The sequence below is a fragment of the Euwallacea fornicatus genome, chromosome 9 (genome assembly GCF_040115645.1).
Source record: "Euwallacea fornicatus isolate EFF26 chromosome 9, ASM4011564v1, whole genome shotgun sequence".
In the NCBI taxonomy this organism is placed as follows: domain Eukaryota; kingdom Metazoa; phylum Arthropoda; class Insecta; order Coleoptera; family Curculionidae; genus Euwallacea; species Euwallacea fornicatus.
Window position 1 is genome coordinate 895,209 of NC_089549.1, and position 20,412 is coordinate 915,620.

At 33.6% G+C, this 20,412-nt stretch overlaps 1 protein-coding gene across 1 annotated transcript in view; it reads right to left on the bottom strand.

The window, feature by feature from the left end:
• sick (sickie) overlaps positions 1-20,412 on the bottom strand; it is a 72,554-nt gene that overhangs the window by 40,045 nt on the left and 12,097 nt on the right. Inside the window, exons 2-4 of the mRNA XM_066286134.1 lie at positions 19,918-20,035; positions 18,481-18,533; positions 4,324-4,505 (exon numbers count right to left, since the gene is read on the bottom strand). Of these exons, the coding sequence (XP_066142231.1) occupies positions 4,324-4,505; positions 18,481-18,533; positions 19,918-20,035 (353 nt within the window). The remainder of the gene's footprint in view (positions 1-4,323; positions 4,506-18,480; positions 18,534-19,917; positions 20,036-20,412) is intronic.

Sequence of the window (20,412 nt, forward strand, 5' to 3'; positions counted from 1 at the left end):
TAAAACTATACCCATTATTACAAAGCATTTTTAATTTTTTAAAGATACACATAGAAAAAAAACGTAAATTTTTCTCTTTTTTAATTTCCCTCTTAATAAAATTTATCGTTGGAATTGATTTTAAGTGAAACCAAGCCGCATGAAAATCAAATCAAAACCTGAATCCTTGCTATGACCAGTTGACTGAGTTCTTTACCTTTACTTAAATTATTCCTGATCACGTTCCTGTAGATTTTTCAAGTTGATTAATAAACAAGGAATTTTTTGATGCTCGATAAAGGGCCATTAAATTTATTTATTCAAATTAATTGCCATTGACTATGTAACTCCCAAATTTTTCAGAATTACCTTCTTTAGTCATACGAACATCATGAATTCTATTAAAAAAAACATCACTAAACACATCAGCGGTTGCACTAATTGATCACAATTTGGAGTGTATATTTGTCCAAACTTTCCAAATCTAAATAGAGAAGTGGCAGTGTTTATTTATTGGGCTCGAAAAGTCATGAGATTTTAAATCTGCTCATTATTTAAGACAAACTGATTTTGACATAAGTTCTCAGGATTTGCCATTTTCGTTGCTTGAATAATATCTGGGATAAGTGGATAAAGCGGATAATGCTACTTTCGCCTCCTTTTCCAGGATAAGCGATGTAGTAAACACCTCACGTGCGCTATCTCAGGATCACTTTTATTAGAAAAAGGGGAAAAGTGTCAAGGGATTTTAGTATCTGCGTGCAGATGCCAAACACAGCCTCCACTTTCCTACTGTATCAGTTTTCCTGGAAAAATGTGCAAACTTTTCCAATAAAATACGTTAATGGAAACAGATTTCAGAGGCGTCGAGTACTGAGAAAGATTTTAAAGTAGAAGGAAATGAAAACGTCACTTACAATGAGCATATTCCTTTAAACCTTTCTAAATTTCTAAATTCTAAATTAATTGAAAAATTCACTTATTGTCACATAAATAAGCTAACTGTGGTTTTTGTTTGCATTTAGAAAGGCCAGTGACTTCACTGCTTTTCAATAAAGATAAACGAGCGAAGTCCTAAGTTTCTCGACACCAACTGTTGTGTTCGCTTATGGAAATTTTGAGGCCTGAATTTTTTCTTAAAAAGAAATTTTGGAACGTCATGACTGGTAACATAAGTGTGGAAAAATCTAAAATTTCATACAAAAACATCTAAATTTTACCATTCTCCGGTGACCTGAGGGTGCAAAATAAATATATCAGAATCCCCAAAAAAAGTCATAAATTGTTGGCCAGATGTTCGACCAGGGACCTGTTTTATTTTCGTCACTTTTTAGACCTTTTTCCCGTTTTTTTCGCGTTCAGGATGGACCGCTTAAGGGGAGATTAGCCTCATTTTTTACTTTAATTAAAGCTTTAGTCGACAGCCGAATAAATCTTTCGGGCTTAACGTTTTATCTTTTACCTTTATCAAGCTTTATTTTGGGCCTTCCGAAATCTGGTAACTCCACGGATGATAATAGAAACATCGGAGCTGCTGGCTCGCCTAACTTAGAATATAGCATAAGTGGAAAAACATTACCAACTTCCAAATTTCTCCATTTGCCAAGGCTCTAAAACCGTGAAACAACAGGGTTGCTAATCAAAATTTACCATCTCCGGGGAGAAATAAATAAAACGTAATAATCCCCAATGGGGGAAGGGGGAGAAGCATCTCATTACTTTGGCTCAGTCTGTGGGGGTTTGTTACTTTGCGTGTTCACATCTTAAAGAAGGAAGATGCTTGTTAAAGGTTCGCTGGTCTCTTAAATTGACTTTAAAAAATTAGAAACATTTTATATAGAAAAATTGCATAAATTTATGTTTTAAAAGAACAATTAATTCACAGAAAAAATATAAATAGTTGGTAAATAAATATATAGATGTACTTGTATAATAAGAATTTGGCAACTTTGTTCTCTGAAGAAAAAGAAAAAAATATAAAAGAATCTGGTATAGTCTAATTTCCGAACGAGATCCAAGAAGTGTTTCTATAAGGCATTTCCATTGAAATTTATTCTAAAGTTAGCTGCTCAAATTTCCAAGTGGCTGGCGCTTTGAAACCGCAGGAAGACATATGACGAATCAAATTTACTCTTGGAAAGCGAAATGTCGAATTGAATAAAAAATTTAAAAATATAGCTCTAAATTAAGCGCAATTTGACTAAAACTTGTGTAAGCATATACTGTGAAAGTAATCTATCAAAAATATTCTTGACGCAAATTGCTTCTTCCCATATTTCTTCACCTTTCAAGTATGTGAAAATCATAAAAGAAAGTTTTGCACTTCTATTTAAGGCTTACTAAAAAAAAGGTAGAACCGTAAAACCTGATTCTGAAATTAAAATTTAGAGCAAGAATAGTGGGCAAAGCTGTAACAGAAAAAAGAGGAAGAAAGAGGTAGAGATTTAACTTGACATTATTTTTCACTTGAAACTTCCTGATTTTTTACTGAATTCCACTTAACTTAAACTAATGTTTTTCTTCTATTCGAAAATGGGAAACATTGGGAAACTTCCATTCGGAGTGTTATTCAGAACATTACATTGTGTTTTAGTAACTCCTTTCTCGACTTCCAAATATTCAATAGAAGACTTATAGAGACTCATGCCAAAAACTGGAAAAAGACATGAAAATGTGCTCATATTAATCAAACATTAAGAAATATAGACATAAAGAGTTCTCTTGGTAAACAGTTACACTTAATGATCAAAAGTTTGAGAAATTGCATAATATATAATGCTCTACGAAAAAAAAAGATTTAAAATCTGCTAAGTATAGTAAAATCATCTCACAATATTTTCAAAACATGATTTCTGAAGGCTAAAATTCTTAACTTGAAAGTTATTAAAAATTCTAAATGTAAGCCTTTATGTTTAAAAAGTGTTACGACAACTGCAGAAAAATGAGTAACTACTGCGCAAAAATCTGTAGAAAATCTACATTCTTTCGCAGTTTTCAGTTTCCGTAATAAATATTTATACCATATAAAAAGTTGAAGTTGCCTCTCTAACTATAATCAAAATATCAATATAAAAGATAAAATAATTTGCGACACTTATGAGAATTATTCTAAATTTGTAATACGGAATGTGTATTATTAAAATTAAATATAAAAATCTTATACTCCTATTACTTTTAAACTTTCTTGACAATCTGGTGAATGCAGCTTTACCACCACAACAAGTACTCTTATTTCTGTAATTGTCAATGTGAATGTTAAAGTATCTAAAAAATGCCAATTAAAATGATGAAAAACTAAACATGAAGATTCCATTAGGATTAAGAGGATAATATGTCGTATTCGAATTATGTAAAGTATATATTACGGAACATCTGAATAATAAAGTTAAATAACTGCCTCCACCACATTCTCAAAAAAAGGGTCTACTTGGTGGTATTTCTAGGTTATTTAAGAAAAAATCATTATGTAAAATTCCCTTCCTGCCTTATATAGTGACCTTTATTACACCTAATTTGATTAATGCAGACATTACTTTGTAAATATCATTGTGAATAATATACTGCCTCATGGGAATAACATGAATTTAGAAACTATTGATGTTTTCTTATTCACTGGTGGGTCGGGAACTTGAGTTTTATTTTTTCAGATGTATCATTATAGCTTTCTGGCATTTGTGATAAATTCTCCCAATTTCGAAGTAATTATCACGAATTCAATGATATTTTGCCCGAAAGACTCAAATTTCAATATTTCTTTAAATGCTCCACATTGCATATCTGTTACTCTATCTATCATTGTTGGTTGTTCACAATATAAATTCTAAAACTGTTATTTAAAAAAATAGTGTAGTTCGAAATTGGTAAATAAGACGTTTTTCCTTTCTGGTCTAAAAAAATAATTTCACAGAAATTCAGCAGCATTTATGCCAAAGAATGTGGAATTGGAAAAGCGAAACTATTCTGAATAGGAAACTTAGAAGAAATTATTAGAAATTTATATGTTTTTTTAGACACACTTAATTTCAAAATGGGTATGAGCAATATTTTTAGAAAGTATTCTCTATATCTCGCTTATCACCCATATTTTCTTATATACCGAGACATAGCACTCTCAAATTTGAATGGAAGTGAAAATTTGTTTCTAAGCGATTCTAAACTTAGTTCTGTCAGTTTTCAATATGTTAAATTTACCCTTTTAATGCTATAACATACTATTTTTTCTTTTTGAGACTCAACATTGCATATTCTTCTAGAAATTGTTATTTTAGAGCACAATTTCAAGATTGCCTGCATTATTCACTTTTTATTGCTTTGCAGGAAAAGGACGTATGTAGGGTTGCCTACCTATTCGGAGTCATCTCCTGCTGCTGGCGGGCTTTCGTCGCTTGTTTATGCCGCGAAAGGGCGAAAAAGAGCGCCAAAATCGCCTTTAGCTTCCCATCTCTCAATTCCTGGGCTGAGATGCCTTCGATTCCTTGAATATGTTGCACGTGGAGGGCGGAGATACATAAGTTGATGTTATCCAACTGTAAAAAAAAAGAAAATTTTAAACCGGATTTCAATTCAAACTTTGCACGAAAACAGCTCAGATTTCTAATGAGAACTTAGAGCTAAGCATAGTAGCTGTAGCTATCGTTTTCCGATGTTGCTTTAGAGTACCATTGTACAACGGGTCCCAATATCGACCGTTTCAGAATTCGTTGTACTATTAAACTATGTACATACTTAATTCTCATTTTTGTCAGTTTCTTCATGTTCAGAATTGTTTCCATTCCAAATATTTGAATTATCGGTGTAAAACTCGTGATGGAAATGGACAACGTATTACTTTCACAGGCATTTCGATGGCATTGGCACTAACACTATTATCAAGTTCATTTCACACATTAACGAGTGCGGTACAGATGTAGTAAATCACCAGTTTGAATTCCACAATTTCGACGGTTTTCAGTTATTTTTCGTCACGTATAATCAAACCGTTACTGTTCCAGCCATGATATTTGCAAGTATTCGGTAACTTTCGCTGATTTTTTCAAGTTCCTGAGGTCAACATGAGGAGCATTTAGTATGTCAGAATAAACGAAAGTATCGTTGATCTTTGAGACGCTAAAAGTCCAAAGGAAATCTTCAATACTGTGGTCAGTTATATCTAGAAGCAATATGAAAAGAGAGTGCAAAAGATGATGGAGGGATATAATCCTAGATAAAGAACAAAATGATAATATTTTACTTAATAAATGGTAATTCCAGCTTTTCTCACAATGATTCTATACAGGGTATTCCAGCAAAAACCGTAAATCTTGAATAATTTGTTGATTATGCAATTTATGAAAATTTGGTAGGGCTTTGTAACCCCAATCCAATGATCTAGTATACGAAAAAGCAGCTATTTTAAGAAAACATTACCAAAAGAGGGAAGAAGGAATTTATTAGAAGAATTACGTTTTATTATGAACTGTCGTTCCCAACTCAACCCTCAATCTATCTCAACTGTTAGGCACCCATAAATTCATTGTAGGAACCCTAGAACGAACTTTTTCATTAATGAAGTTGTTATCGGCCTCGTGAAGTGGCCTACCATCAATGCGCTTTCCATTTGCAAACTTTATCTTCTTGTTTGTATTTGGACATGATTGGAAGATGCGTTAAATTTCGTAAAAATTTGATGTGTCTGGAGATTTTTCTATTTCACAACATCGTTGAGTTTTGAGAAAAATGATTCGCTCAATGGATTTTTACTTTTGTCTGAAAAGCATTCGAATTTTTAAGACTGCCTTTGCAGGAATATGTATTCTTTGGTAGTAAATTGATTTTTAGCCCGGAAAATTGTGTCAAAGGGAAAGATCCGTGCTAGTCATAGAACTATACAGAAATAGAATAGAAAAGGAAAATTTAAATTTCAGATTCATTCAAATTGTTTTATATAGGAAAAATTATTCAATATTCTCACACAGTCAATAGAATGTGAAGAACGTGAACTAGTTGCAACATTCAATTTCGCTTATCTATATTTTGTTTATTACCAGTTTTTGGACATAATTAAATTAGATTATATCTTAATATTTCTATATCAGAAACGTTCAGTTTAGTTAGTTCCTATTAATTGACATCCTATACATGTACACGAGAAAAACTTTATTTTTCTCCGGCCTTAAAAGCTCCCCTGCATTGCCCGCAGTATCGGGACTCAGACATTCATAAGGAGTAAATTTGAAGTTATGAGTCTGGGACACGGCACCAGAGCTCATTCCAGTAATTTCAGTAAACAGAGAGCAATTTGCATGTCGCCGAGTGAGTAATATTGGCTGTCTTGTACAATTGTTGCTGCATTTACCTTTTACGGAGGGTAATTTGTTTAAGTGCACTAAAACTTGTAGCTTTTTCGACGAGAATATCGAAGTGAATTACTGGAAGGTCTTACTGGTATAATAGGCGCTTTTTTGCAGCTGTGAGTTACACTCGGCTTAATTTGAATGGAGTAGAAAAATTTCAAATAAAATAACGCAAAGTAGTGTTGCAATAAGGCAACGGACTTCTGAACCAGTGAACACAATGCAGTTATTATTGTTAGCAACAAAGAAAGCTATAAGGCATGTAAATGAGTGAATGCATATTAGAAGTAATCAGTAGGGCGACAATGCAGGAATAATTGGGTTTGTTGTGGTTATTTGCAATAAATAACAATTGTTACTAACTTCGTCATACAATTAAGGGCCATGCAAGGATATAAAGTCTGGCTGCTAAGATTTTATCGATGAAAAAAGAAAGAAAAACCTTCAAATTTGCATACCTAGTTCTATAAGTTTTTACATATCGAATTGTAGTCCCTCATCTACGGCCACTTTGAGATTAATTGTTGCGAAGATAAAATAAAGGTGCGTCAATTTGTTTGAACCCAGATATGTACATAAATTAAGAAATGCTTTATTTGGGGCATGAGCAAGTGAGAAGCTTCAACCATTAACGATGCAGTGGTCCACATTCCAAGCGATTTTCAGGTTTCAGCATGTTTCTTAGAACTTGAAAGTATCCAAGAAACCTAATAAACATGTTTCGCTCTATTTTAAAGAACACATTATTGCATTATATGCATACATCTGTATAAATATAATTCGAAATTTTCATTTTAAACTGTTAGAAAACTATCTAGATTTAACATTCTGTATCTCCGAATAATTTATCTAATTAGTTCTTATTCGCAGGCAGGAATCTTGACATAACAAACATCTTAACTAGCAATGCTTATTGTATATTATATGTTCTTGTTGCTTATTTATCTTCATATACTGTGTTACTTTAATTCCATATATGCTGGGTGATAATTTATCTTATCATTTAAAACATTTATGTTGCTGCCATAACACTATTTCTAGATTTTAATGCTGTTAAATAATTAGCAATAAAGTGCCGAGATAGAGGTGCAAAACAGTGATTTGGGGGTTAATCATGATGAAACAGTTGTTGTATGGTTCAAATCACGTAACTTTTTATGCACGTCACAGGCTTTACATCAGCAGTGATGTCACATCTTTTCAAAATTAATATTTAACGGGGATGCTACAAGCTTTTTATACCTAATGTGTAAGAACTGGAGGGTTATACTAACAATAATAATAACAATATCGATAATAAATAATCAAAAGTATTATTTTAGTTCTTAAACGAACAATTTTTTACCTCGAAATTTGATACTCAAAACGTTAATAAATTAAGCGGCAACCGTGTAAAAAAATAGGGTTACGTTTAAACATTCAAATATATCTTCATTCTTTTTTAACACATTAAATTTATATGGCATTTCATTTTACATAAGGCGATTTTCGATTGTTATTTTGTGACGTGAATAAAAAGTTACGTGATTTGCCGCCATAGATGTTTGGTACTTAACCGTCTAAAGTGCTAATTGATATAAATTATAATTGCTTCTAATTAGTGTTGAAATGCTCCATCGAAGTTTCGATTTAAAAGTTATACCAATTTTATTAAAAAGAGAGGATGTCTTTCTTCATGCATTCCGACAATCAGAACCAGGGACAGCGTGACAACTCCCGGCCTGCATTCGCGTCCAATCCATATGGTAAAGAAATCAATATTTTCCCATTTTTACATCTTTATGGGCTCTCTATCTGGTTACACAACGCGCAAACTGCAGACAATTTATAAATAAACACATCAATTGATTTTTAGCCTTGAAACGTTGCACTTAGCCAGCTGTAACGATGTCGGATCAAGAAAATATATCGCGAATCCGTAAATTATTATGTTTAGTCATTGAGCGATATTTATTGCCTCTCAGGATCATTCAATGATTACTATTACTCAAGGCATGATTTTCTTCTAATTTAATTATGCGGTTGTCGGCAATGATTGGTACGCGAAACCGTCAAGGTTGCTAGTGAAGCTACAGATTTGTAATGTTTGCCGAATGAAAATTTGAAATATTCTCTAAAATTGGGGAAAATTCGATTATTGTTTTGCGCTCAACAAACTTATATCCACCAATTTGATCGCCACTGGGCCTGGGATACCTTGTGCGCGAGGTCCTGTAGTCTTATGAAAACGAAGACCCGTTCATTTATGAACATTCGTATTTCGTATAACATGTCATGCACTTTCTTTAAAAAACATGAAAATATGCTTAGGTTACATCTTATATTATTCGAAAAGTAAGAGAGTTTTCTATAGCTAAAGTAAACTTAAAGAGTGGCAAACTGAGACAATCGAATAAGGTATATACAGGTAATTTTGTATGAAAAAGTAGAGTTTTAGCATCTCTAATATATTAAAAATAGTTGTCAAAAAATTCACTTCGGTCATAGAAGCATGAATTTCTACTTAATTGTAGTTTAGTTATGATCTCTTTCTCCATAAAAAAATCATCTATGCCTTTATTTATTATATTATCCAAAGAAGGTGAATGCTACATTTCCTCTCAATGCCCCAGCTTCTTGCAAAGGACCTTTGTCGGATTGGGTATCCGATATTTCACAGGGTGATTTCTTAGGTGATTTAAAGATAGGAAGTCCTTATAAACGTGTATCCTACCGTGTTTAGTTCTAAAGATGTAGGGTACCAAATTTGAAAAAATAAATCACATATTCTTTCATATTTTTCAATCTCTTTCAGCTAATGTTACGCAATTTTGTATCCGGTGGTTTTTTGGGATGAGAAATTCTAATTTATCAACGATTTAATTATATTTTCTAGAGGACGCCGCAAACGACCCTTAGGACACTTTTGAACAGCTGCAACTTTCTTCTGTCATGCTATGTCGCTTCGGAGCAGAAAAATCTTTCTAGAAGTAACTCTTCTTTATTATTGAAACGTCAGGAATGAGGTAAATAGTTGCTGCTCATTTCTCATCGTCTAGCTCTTTAAATTCATTTAAATAAACTTCATCTAATTTTTGAAAAAATATTGATTGCAAAATCTAAAGCTCGAAACCTTTGCCTCGGTATTTTGTAATTTCGCTGTTGTCTGTCTTACTACATATGCGAGTGACTCATTTGTTTATATGCACCACCCATTGCACAATTTATGTAGAAAGTGGCCCACGGACCAAAGTGTGGTGTGGCGCCAAAGACGCATATAATGTAAAATATCGTCAGGGTTCGCATGCAGAATCAGCTTTAAGCGAGGTTAATTTACATCTAGTAAATGATTTGTTTTTAAAATAATCGCAAAACTGCGTCAAAAACGTAACAATAAAGGCAGATTTCCTGTTACTCTTGCTATTACATCGTGCTCATAAAACAGTGGGAACTCTCCTTAACGAGAACCTTCGGTTCGGCTTATTTGCACCACCAACGTTGCTGTCCCAGAGCCTACTCCTTATGAATAAGTGCCTGTATTATAGTGGGATTGACTTTATTCTGATATACAGGAATTATGAAATATTTAGCATGTCTAATGAGGAGAAGAGTCAGTCCAACCGTCTTGATTTTTTGAATAATTTATAACAGCAATGAATTATATTAGAATAATGACAAATTGTTCAGTGCCTTAATAGATTGTTAATTGTCTTAAGATCTACCTACATGGCTATCAGCTGGTATTATCGATTCAAAGTTTGTTCATTTGTTGGTTGGGTAAACCTATAATAGAAAACCTACATCAAAAACAATTCAAAAAGGCCGACACTTTTAATTTTCTGCGGGCGAAACTCAATTTAACAAAATGTCATGCTCAGTCCCGGTGCGATACGGTAGTCGTTGACATATGATCGTTATTAACAGGTACACGGACAGGACACGCAGCCATTGCAGTACGGCAATAATGGACAATTTCACGGCCGAATCGTGTCTAACCGTAAAAGGGTGAATGAGCTAAATGAGTTAAACCAAGCTGGATGTGCTGGACAATTGTTTCCAGTTTAACGGCAAGGGCGAAATGCATCGAATTTTGTTTGCAAGAAGACATACATAGACACGAGGGTGGTCCCAGAAGTGTCCGATCTGACACAGATGGCAATTTTTTTGCTACAAATTTGCCTATATTACAAAGACCTAACTTTAAAAAAGCTATGTCTAAAGTTTGAGGGTGCTACATTGATTTGTGTTTGTTTTTAAGGTAACGCATCAGTCCACACTTCCGTCATCGTGATGGTCAAAATAAGTTAATTTTTTTTCCGAACCTCTTTCTTAGCCACACTATTCGTCAGATTTAGCCCCCTCAGATTGTTTTTTATTTCTAAATTGGAAAAAATGGCGTGGTGGAACCAGATTTGCCAATAATGAAGAAGTGGAGTCCGAAGTCGGTGACTATTTTGAAACATTTGAAGTTTCTTGCTGTAAACAGATCATAAAAGACACAGAACATCTCCGGAAATATCTTAAAGGAGACTATATTGAGAAATAATGTAATATTTCTCAACTTTTGTTTTCTTTAAATGTTACGTCGAGTACTTCTGGAACTATCCTCGTACCATACTAATCAATATGTAAAAAGTGTTGTCTGGTTCTCTCATTAAAAACGGGCGAAGTCGTAACCAGGTTACTTATGAACAGATTTTGGTGGACTAAAAACCAAATGAAATGATATTGTTGAGGCTATTAAACAACGACAAATTCGATTTTTTTAGAAAACAAGTGTTTCTGTTTCAAGCGTCAACTTCAGAATTTCAAGTAGAACTCACTATTTTTTAAAACATTTTTTAGTAGAAAGTATTTTTCTAAATTTAATGATTATGAGAAGTTAATTTTAAAACAACGGTTAGGATGACGGAAAATAAAATGAAATTGTGAAAAATTTTTTTTATTTTTTTCTTAGTCTATTTGACGAGGTAATTCAAACTCAAATTTGGCCTCGACCAGGCCAAAATTATTTTCTATTTCTTATCCAGAGTTCTGATTAAATAAAAAATACAAAATATTGTTGCACATGTTAGCTCTCTTTCGAAAAAAGATTAATAAATGAGACAAGATCAAAACATAGAACTCTTCTTAGCTTTATACTGATATATGTAACAAGATCATTTTTCTCATATTTCCTCACAACTTCAATTCTCGTTAAATCCCGTGCATAATGTCTTAATACTGCGATCGACCCTCATTCTTCGTACTCCCCAATTTCTTAACCCTTTCTTATTGTACCGAATTAATTAGCGGCATATTACCCCTTACAAGGTGTAAACTTCGAACTTTCGTTATTTAATCCTTCTCGAAGTGATTTATGTTGATATAGCGTGCCGGATTAATCTGATAATGGAAAATTGGAGCCGGCAAAAACTGCTGTCGCGCATATTGTGTTCATCGAGCGAAATTTAATTTTCAGTCAGTTAATTTGTTTGACACTGATTGCCGGATGCTTCTAGAATTTCGAAATGGCCTTATTTGACACCCACACAATCCGAGCCAAACTAAACCGTTCACAAGTTTATTTTCGAGGTGGTTGCCTCAATATCTCAAGAACCGTCGCACCAGCCGTTTATATCGTTTATCGTAACTCCGGTTCAAACGTAAAGTGATATTTAAATTAGGCCGCTGTGTCGTAAAAGAGCATCCCGAAGTTAATAAAATAGGGCCACTAATGCCCTGAGGACATGCAACTTTTCAATATTTTACGTAACTGGATGCCATAAAGTAAAGTCAATGATGTAATAAAATTAGGGTTAATGTTTCCGAAGAATGGCGGGGAAAAGCACTTACTGAGCAAGGGTTGGAATCATGGTGCAAATCTTTGCTTGCTGCGGCCCACTGTCACATCTTCCCAAAATTGCCACTTTAACCTTATTATGCAGAGACCTAAAAATACATCTACAGTGTCCTGATTTTCTATTTCAAACGTTTATTTATATTTGCGCTTATTTTTATTTATGGATGTTTATATTTGGTCAAACGGCTCTAAAGTTCCTGCAAATAGACTGTTGAGGCAAAATATTTAACAAACGATATACAGTCGTATTTTGCTTACCAGATGCCGGTAGTGTATCGGATGTTTTTCGCAATTTAGGGTAATGGGATTTCCTATAAAAGGCCAATGTAATTTAAGAATAATTATTATCCTGCAGGGTCTTCAATTTTAATTAATTTCTCCGTCTTTTTCCGTCAAGAGCTATTCACGAAGTTATAGTTCTGTTTTTTTCATACAAGCTGCTGTATTTTTTCTCGTTCGTTCAATGAAAGGCAAATAATCATGAATATCTTGGGAACCGTTTTAAATTTTATCTGTCGAAAAATTGCAATTTTCCTTTATACTCGCTGTTTTTGAAGAAATATACCAAAAAAATGTTGAAATTGTTTGCCTGCAAAGACGATTTTTTAAACTAAGTCGTTTGCATTTTAGAGTCACATCAAAAGTATAAGAACCATTACCATATATAATACTCGCTGTTATGGGTTAACATGGTAATCTTATTGTTCGACTTTCTTCAGCCTATATATTGATCTTGTGAAAGGTTTTTGACCATAAAACGAATAATAAAACAAAGCACAAAATAACCCACGACCACGTTTTGATTAAACGCATAATAAACATTTCAGAAGAAAAATGCCTTGGTGATTTTTGAAGTTTCTTCATATGAAACTTAACTGCATTTCCTAAATGTCTACACTTCCATCTACTGCAGATAGAACTTCCAAATTTTCTGTGCATATTAGCTAACAGGCGCTGCTTGATACGAGAGCTGATTACCTCCAACTACTATACAAGGTGTCCTGTAAGTGTTTCATTATACTTCAGGAGGTGATAATATATTGAAAACTAATATGGTTCCACATATAAACTATATTACAACGATGTTTCATTAGAAACACATAGGGTGTTCAAGTTTTGTTTAAAAATGTATATGCTTATTGATATTTCCAAGTCTGCGTGAACGAAATTTAGCATGTTTTAACAGTTAATGTAGACGTATTTGTTTGTGCGAAAATATTATTTTTAATTTCACCTAAGACGTGTGGTCGAACATATCTCAGCATGATTTTTTTTTAAATAAAAATTATTTTTTAAAATTTCATTTTTTTTTTAAGAAAAATGCTCACTTGATTTTTTTTTAAATCAGATGCATCCTTTCTCAGTAAAACAATATTAAAAGTGGGGAGGAGTTGCTAGCAAGGGTGATAGCCGTCTGTAAAAAAATCCAAAACGTACCTGGAATATTTCAACCTGTTAGGGCACCAATGAACAGGCGACCTCAATTGTGTCTTGGCCAAAGTGCCCTCCATTCTGAACAATTTTTTGAATTTTATGACAAATAAATAAAACTTGGAACACATTCAATATTATTAAAACCATTTAGAGAATATCGTGCATGTAGATTGCTTTTATTTTTTTTTACTCGCAAATAATGCGTGGGATAAAAAAAGGTCAAGGGGGCATTTTTCTTCTAAATGAAGTGAAACTTCCCAAAATTATTTTTAATTTGCGAAAAATCAGTGTCGTACCAATTTTTTCTTTAAAAATGTTCGGAGACGCGCCCGTCCACATGCCACTGGTGACATTAAAAATTACTTTTTTGTGTAAACGGACGCGTCTACGTTAACCATCGAAATGTGCCAAGTCTCATTTCACATATCTCACGCGGTTTTGAAGATATCAATAAACATATAAGTTTTTAGTAAAACTTTAACACCCTCCATCTCTCTAATGAAGCATTATTGGAATGTCGTTTATATAGGCAACCACATTATTTGGCAATATGCTATTGCCTCTTGAAATATAATGAAACATTTCTGAACCACCCTGTATAAAGCATGATAAACTAAAAACCTAATTTTTTTTCTTAATTTTTCACGCCCAGTAACTCCGCTACCAGACGAGATCGGACACATGCTTATATGAACTTTTTTCTTTATTTTGCACTAGAGAACACATCCCTCAAATAGTGCCATGCTATTCTGGAACAGTTCGTATATATACTGTATAAAGGGCGTCGAAGTTGAGGATGTCTGAAACATACCATATCCGAAAAATTCAGCCGAAACTTGATTTGGTTTGAAAATGTCAGCTGACGTCATCCATATGTTGACCTTGATTTTTTTTCATAATTTTATTACTTAATTTATATTCATGTTACCTTACTGTACAAACGCTAAAAATTCCAAAGGTAAACGAATTTCTGGTTTAATCTTATTTGCCTCGGTGGCTATTCAAAATCATCTTCCGGTACTAAAACAATCGTTTCGCAAACGATGATGCAACTCTATATTTAGAACTTTTTAAAGAAATATGTTCTCGGAACAATTACAAGAAATTATACATAAATTGGAGGCTAAAAGTTCAGCATTTAAATAAGTGTGGGTCAAGCTAATTCATTTAAACTCGCAGACGTTCAGACGATGTTTAACTTAAGCCAGAGGTGTGTGGGGAAGATTGAGATATAATGCACTTTACGAACACGCATTTAGACACAAGATTAACTATAGAACTCTGATTCCATCTCGGTATGTGAAATAGGTTGCTGATTGATTAATAAACATTTCAGGAACCCAAAGTGCAACCAAATACCAAAACAAACGCAAATCTAGCGGTTTGTTTCGACTTCGACCATATTTGGCCACGAAATACCGTGAGGTACGTGACCGACTTTATTGAGAATATGTTTTGGTGCTCCTTAGGCCGAACGTGAGTAGGCACCATGCTGTTAATATGCCAATTCGCTGAAAGTTAAGCTCGTTTTAGATTATCCTATTTCTTGATCGTGATATTGCGAAATTTTTCAAATACGTCAAATTTTCTATTTAAAAGAAAAAAATTAAGGATTCAAAAAGTTTCTAAAACGAGCTTCATAGCATCCAATAATAATAAAAATAAAGGCAAAAAAATGTGATTTACCTAAAACTTTCTTTCCAAAAAACAAAAATCAAAGTTAGAGCACAACAACATGAGCGATTTTTAAGTCTTCGCGCCCTAAACGTCTGTAAGGGTCACGGTATTCTGATATCTCGTGAACCGCGTGTTCGATGGGTCCGATCGCGTAGTTCCACGGATGGGCCGACTCGATTTGGTTTGATATTCGACTGTTGTTGAGATCGCGGGTGTATGTAGTACTGGCACCGTTCTGTTCCCCACCTATTTCTATGCTTAGAAGTACCAGGGTTCTAAATGGTGCTTGAAGTTTACCGGTAATTTTAGTCTTTTTTTCCCTGGGGTAATAATTTACCGTTAAATTAAAATATGATTTTATTTTCAAGGTATTTTCAGGATATCAATTACTTGAGATTTGTAGGTACTTCTGAAGACTTTCTCGAGGAATATTATAGGATCCTCGCAGATATCTTGCGATTTTCAAATTATCTTAGAAAGCTAGTTAAGATTTTCCATGAGGTTTTCCTATTCTAGCGATTTTCCGAGAACGATTTTTCATAATTCCAAGAAATTAAATGTTTCGGCGTAGGTGTAGTGTGTAGTAAGTCTATGATACGATACGGCACGTCGTACCGCAATGACCGCTCGCGGCGTGCGGTAATGTTACGTTACCCCACGTCGTTTCATTTTTGAAATCGATGTGATGGCAATGATTCAATGATTTCACATGATTCGGTATTTATTTTACCTGTTTTTATTTCATTCACATAAGTTGAACACCCTGTAAAACTTGTGACTATAACTTGGTATTTTTTACAGAAGATTTTTAAAGATTTCTAGGGATTTTTAAAGATTTTTTTTCCATTGTCAAATCATTTACAGATAAATGATGCAATTTTCGCGACTCAGAGAGTTCCCAATTCATGCGACTTATTAAAAGATTTTTTGAAGAGTTTTTAGATTAGGAAAATAGCTCATCATGAAAGTAACAAGGTTATAAATTTATAGCGAAAAAAACTCTTATTCGAAGTCAATTTGTCGGAATCTCTGAAGGTTCATCTGGCACTCCTATGTCTTTCGTTTTTCTACTGCTTCCCAAGTAATTTTTAATAATTAAGACGGTTATCAATTGTTCCCCTATGGATTAAATGCCATATTGATTTAAAAGTGGGTCATATGTTTATGTTAAACATATTTCCTTAAAATTAATGTTATTCTTCAAGTACTTTAGGTCTCGATATGAAAAATTTTGCTCGGCTCTCCTTTGCCTCTACATTTTCTACTATTTGTGAGGTCTTACACGATCATTAAACCATTTATCAAAATTGCTTTGATGAATATTGTTCTGAATATTATCTTTTAAATTTATTTTTCTATTGCACTTGGTTTATGTCCGAGATTAAGTTAGCTGAGTTGGGCTACACCTCTGGATCCCCATTGAGTCAAAAGAGATCAGTCGAAATATTTAAGTTCAACGTATTCTATTCTTAAAATGAATCCCAGGTGAATGAGCTTAAGTTATGGGTCTACGAATTATGTATATATTATCTGCGAAAAATTCACCAATGTTACTCTTCAAGGCTTTGTAACATCTGCCGTCGTGAGTTTAATTCTAAACTGAGATGCAAATTATATCTTAATTAAGCCAAAAAAAAGTCAGCATATGTTAAAGTTGAAAAGCACCATAAAAACTGATTACATGATAAATCTTGCTAATCTGATTTGTGACTCGCTTTCTAATATACACAAAATTCCAATGGAGTGCTATTATTGGTCTATCATAAAAATAAGAAGTGGCACATTAATTTATCTTCTATTAGAGGCTTTTTGTATAGATAAGTTCACTTATGGTTTTCCTATTTATGCATGTAATTTATAACTTGAAACACAAAATAGTCCCTTTTCATGTTCCTTCCTTATCTCAGCATTAAATCGCCAAATGAAGCCCTTTGAAGTGGCACGAATCCTTTCGAGTCTTATTTACTGAAATTTAGATGTTCTCTTGTGATAAATGCACTTAATTGCACGATTAGTTTTCCATCAGCAATGGGGTGACCAATATACAATCCAATAGCATTTTTCTTTTATCCGGAGGTCTCTAACTCTCAATGATTTATGGAAGAAAGCGCGACCGCACATAAATTTTTCCGCAAAGAAGAAGAATAATCCCAGTGCCATTAGGGCTTTATAATAAATGGACTTCTATTGGAAACAATAAGTTCACGAAATTGGATTCCTTATTATCTCAATGCCTAAAAAAATAATACGGATTTTTTTCCCATTAGTCAGAAATGTAATATTATGGGATGATACGGGCATCTTTGTGTGGTATCATCTCAGCCACATCAGATATTACTAACGGTAAATGGGTCTCCGTGGAATAATTCAGGTAGAAAACGAAATAAAGGATTGGATTTATTGGGCCTTTTATGCCAGATTTTATGAGTTTCACGGTGTAGAAAATTGGAAGTCCCTAATAACGCAGCATAAAAAAAAAGCAAAAAGGGGGGAATTTTATGATTTGCAGTGCGCTGATTCTCAAAATTATTTGCATTCCAGGCCAGTTGCCATTCGAGTAAAGAAAATAAAGAACGAGCTGAAGCTTCAATCTTAGAGAAATTACTTCCATAGTCTGAACTGGTTTTATTGAGGTAAGTCCTTAATTTACCAAAAGAAAAACTCTTGCCGAACCTAATCATACAAGTAAGCATTAGGGTAACAGAAGAATTTTTTTATTTTCTATTTTTACTGAGATACGTTCTGAATTTACTTAAATAGAAAATTTATTTTAAAGGTCAATCTCCCTAAAATTTATTAACGTTAAATCGATTATTTAATCTTAAATTTATCGACCGAACTAGCAGGAATTGTTTAAGCTTTACGCCGAGATTAGTTTAGAAATAAACGTTGTATGGACTATTTATTAGTAAAAACCTTTTTAAAGTTTCTCGTGACACGCCCAAACTCAATTTACAACACAAAACACAACCCCTATACACATAAGGGTAAAAGGACTGACAAGACAACGGAGAAGGCAATCTAAACGCTTCTTGCATACTAATCGCATTCGTATATATGAGGTTTTTTTGGATTTTCCCATTTCCAGAAGCCTGAAAAATCCGCAGTGCGCCCTTTTAATATCAATGAGTTAAGGGAAAATGGCTGATCGCCAAGTAAAAGGGAAAGTTTCCATCTCAGGTAAGAACTTTCTATTTAGTTGCTTCAGTGTTAGAACAAACCGTGTAATATACTTACCATTTGCGATGGAGATTTTGGTTTTCTGTTGATGTCAGGGATCTTTTGGCAAGCTGAAAGAAAGAGAAGTGCCAATTATCTATTGTGAAATGCATTTTTCCATCTTTTTATCTCGGAAACATAACTTGTCCGGAAAGTTTGAAATATAAAACTTACGAAATATCACGAACATTACATAAATAAATCTGAGTTAACCCATACCCTATGGAGTCTCGCCTTACACCCATTCAACTTCTTGAGTTCATTAAAACTTTAACCCACACATCCCGGTGGTCGTAGTAAAAGTACCTTAGTCCATTTGCATATGTTGGGCAGATCATTTTAAATATTGAATATTTTTATTTCGTATTTACTGAATATTTACTTTGGAAAGGAATGGAACTTTGGGTGTTGGACATGATGCTTCGCATCTCTGATTGGAAAAATGGAAAGTGAATCTTGGAAAATTATCTGGGTACCCTGACTAAAGAGATCTGATTCTGAAAATGAATTGTTTAACCATAACGCCTATTTTAATGCTAATGTTGCGGGTTTATGGTGTCGCGACTCGTATACACAGCATCAAACAAATGTATTCTAAGAAGAAATGGGTTGCGACAAAGTAGGTATAAACCTATAGAAAATTTTGAATTAATGCAATGTCCCACTTAACTCAAAAAGGGCCTCTTCTTGCAATTAACTCGACATGTTCGATGGAACAACACTATTAAATTGCGACCTCAAAAAGCTACATGTATAGTATGAAAAAGAAATTACATCGTTTATGCCTATAGACGATAAATCAAGATCCCGGTATTAAAATAACCGTAAATTTAAACAAAGTGCGCTAAAGCCCCGTAAACAAATATAATTAAGTTCGAAAAACATAACTGTCTGGGTCATATGGAAAACATGATTTAAGCGGCAGCATCATCATAATCTTGGGTGTCGATTAATCATTTGCGCCAAGCAACACGTTTTGGGGCACTTGCTTTTTGGGAGTAGTTTCTTTATGAAGTCATAGTAATTGATTAGTTTTGATAATTCACTTGCACCTGGCAAGAAAACTTTGAGGTAAAGTTGCTTTCCAAGGAAGCATTCTTTGTAATTTATGTTATTATTTTAATTCTTCCATTCTTCGGTCTTTTGTTATTGCTTCATACTTTTCTAACTAACGAGTTTGCTTTACTCTGACCACTTCTGAACCTAAATTGTTGAGAAATTTATGCTCGTGATAAACTATTTTCTGTTAAAACTAGCTTTATGTTTCGTTTCTTTATTTATTCTTTATATTTTTTACATATTATTTTTAATAATTTTATTATATTAATATGTTGCCCTTTTCTAATAGTTTGTGTAAATATGCTACACGACTTTTTGTTCTCATTTCTAACCGTAAATAACATCACGCTTTCTCACCTACAATTCCTCGTTAAATTGCCCATTTTTCATACTTACTAACTGATTCGATAACCTCTGCCAGCAAAACTCCGTCACTGCAGTCTGTCGCTAGAGAATTAACCCTCTTTTTGCTCCTGGCTTTTTCCAAGTAATGGTTCGCCCAGTCGGTATAAATCTGGAAAAAAAATTAACACATCATCAATTTTTAACTGCTAAATCAATAAACCCTAATAACTTAATCGAAATATTTTTCTTGATTAATCAATCGAACGCAGGTTTTACCAATATTGCTTACATTACGCTATAAATACACTCTGCCAGCAGTAGTTGGAATCTCGGAATAAGGAAGTTTTACACTGTTACATAGGAAAAATAATGCAGTCAATAAGGTCTGGTTAAAGTCTAATTAATGCATAAACGGCCCTTGAACTTTCCAATTTTCCAATCGCACAAACTTGCTATGCTTAGCTCTAGTCTACATTATCTGGTTACGAGATACTAAAAGTTCAAAGTTACTTGGAGATTCTGGTATCGGAATCTTAGCAACCGCAT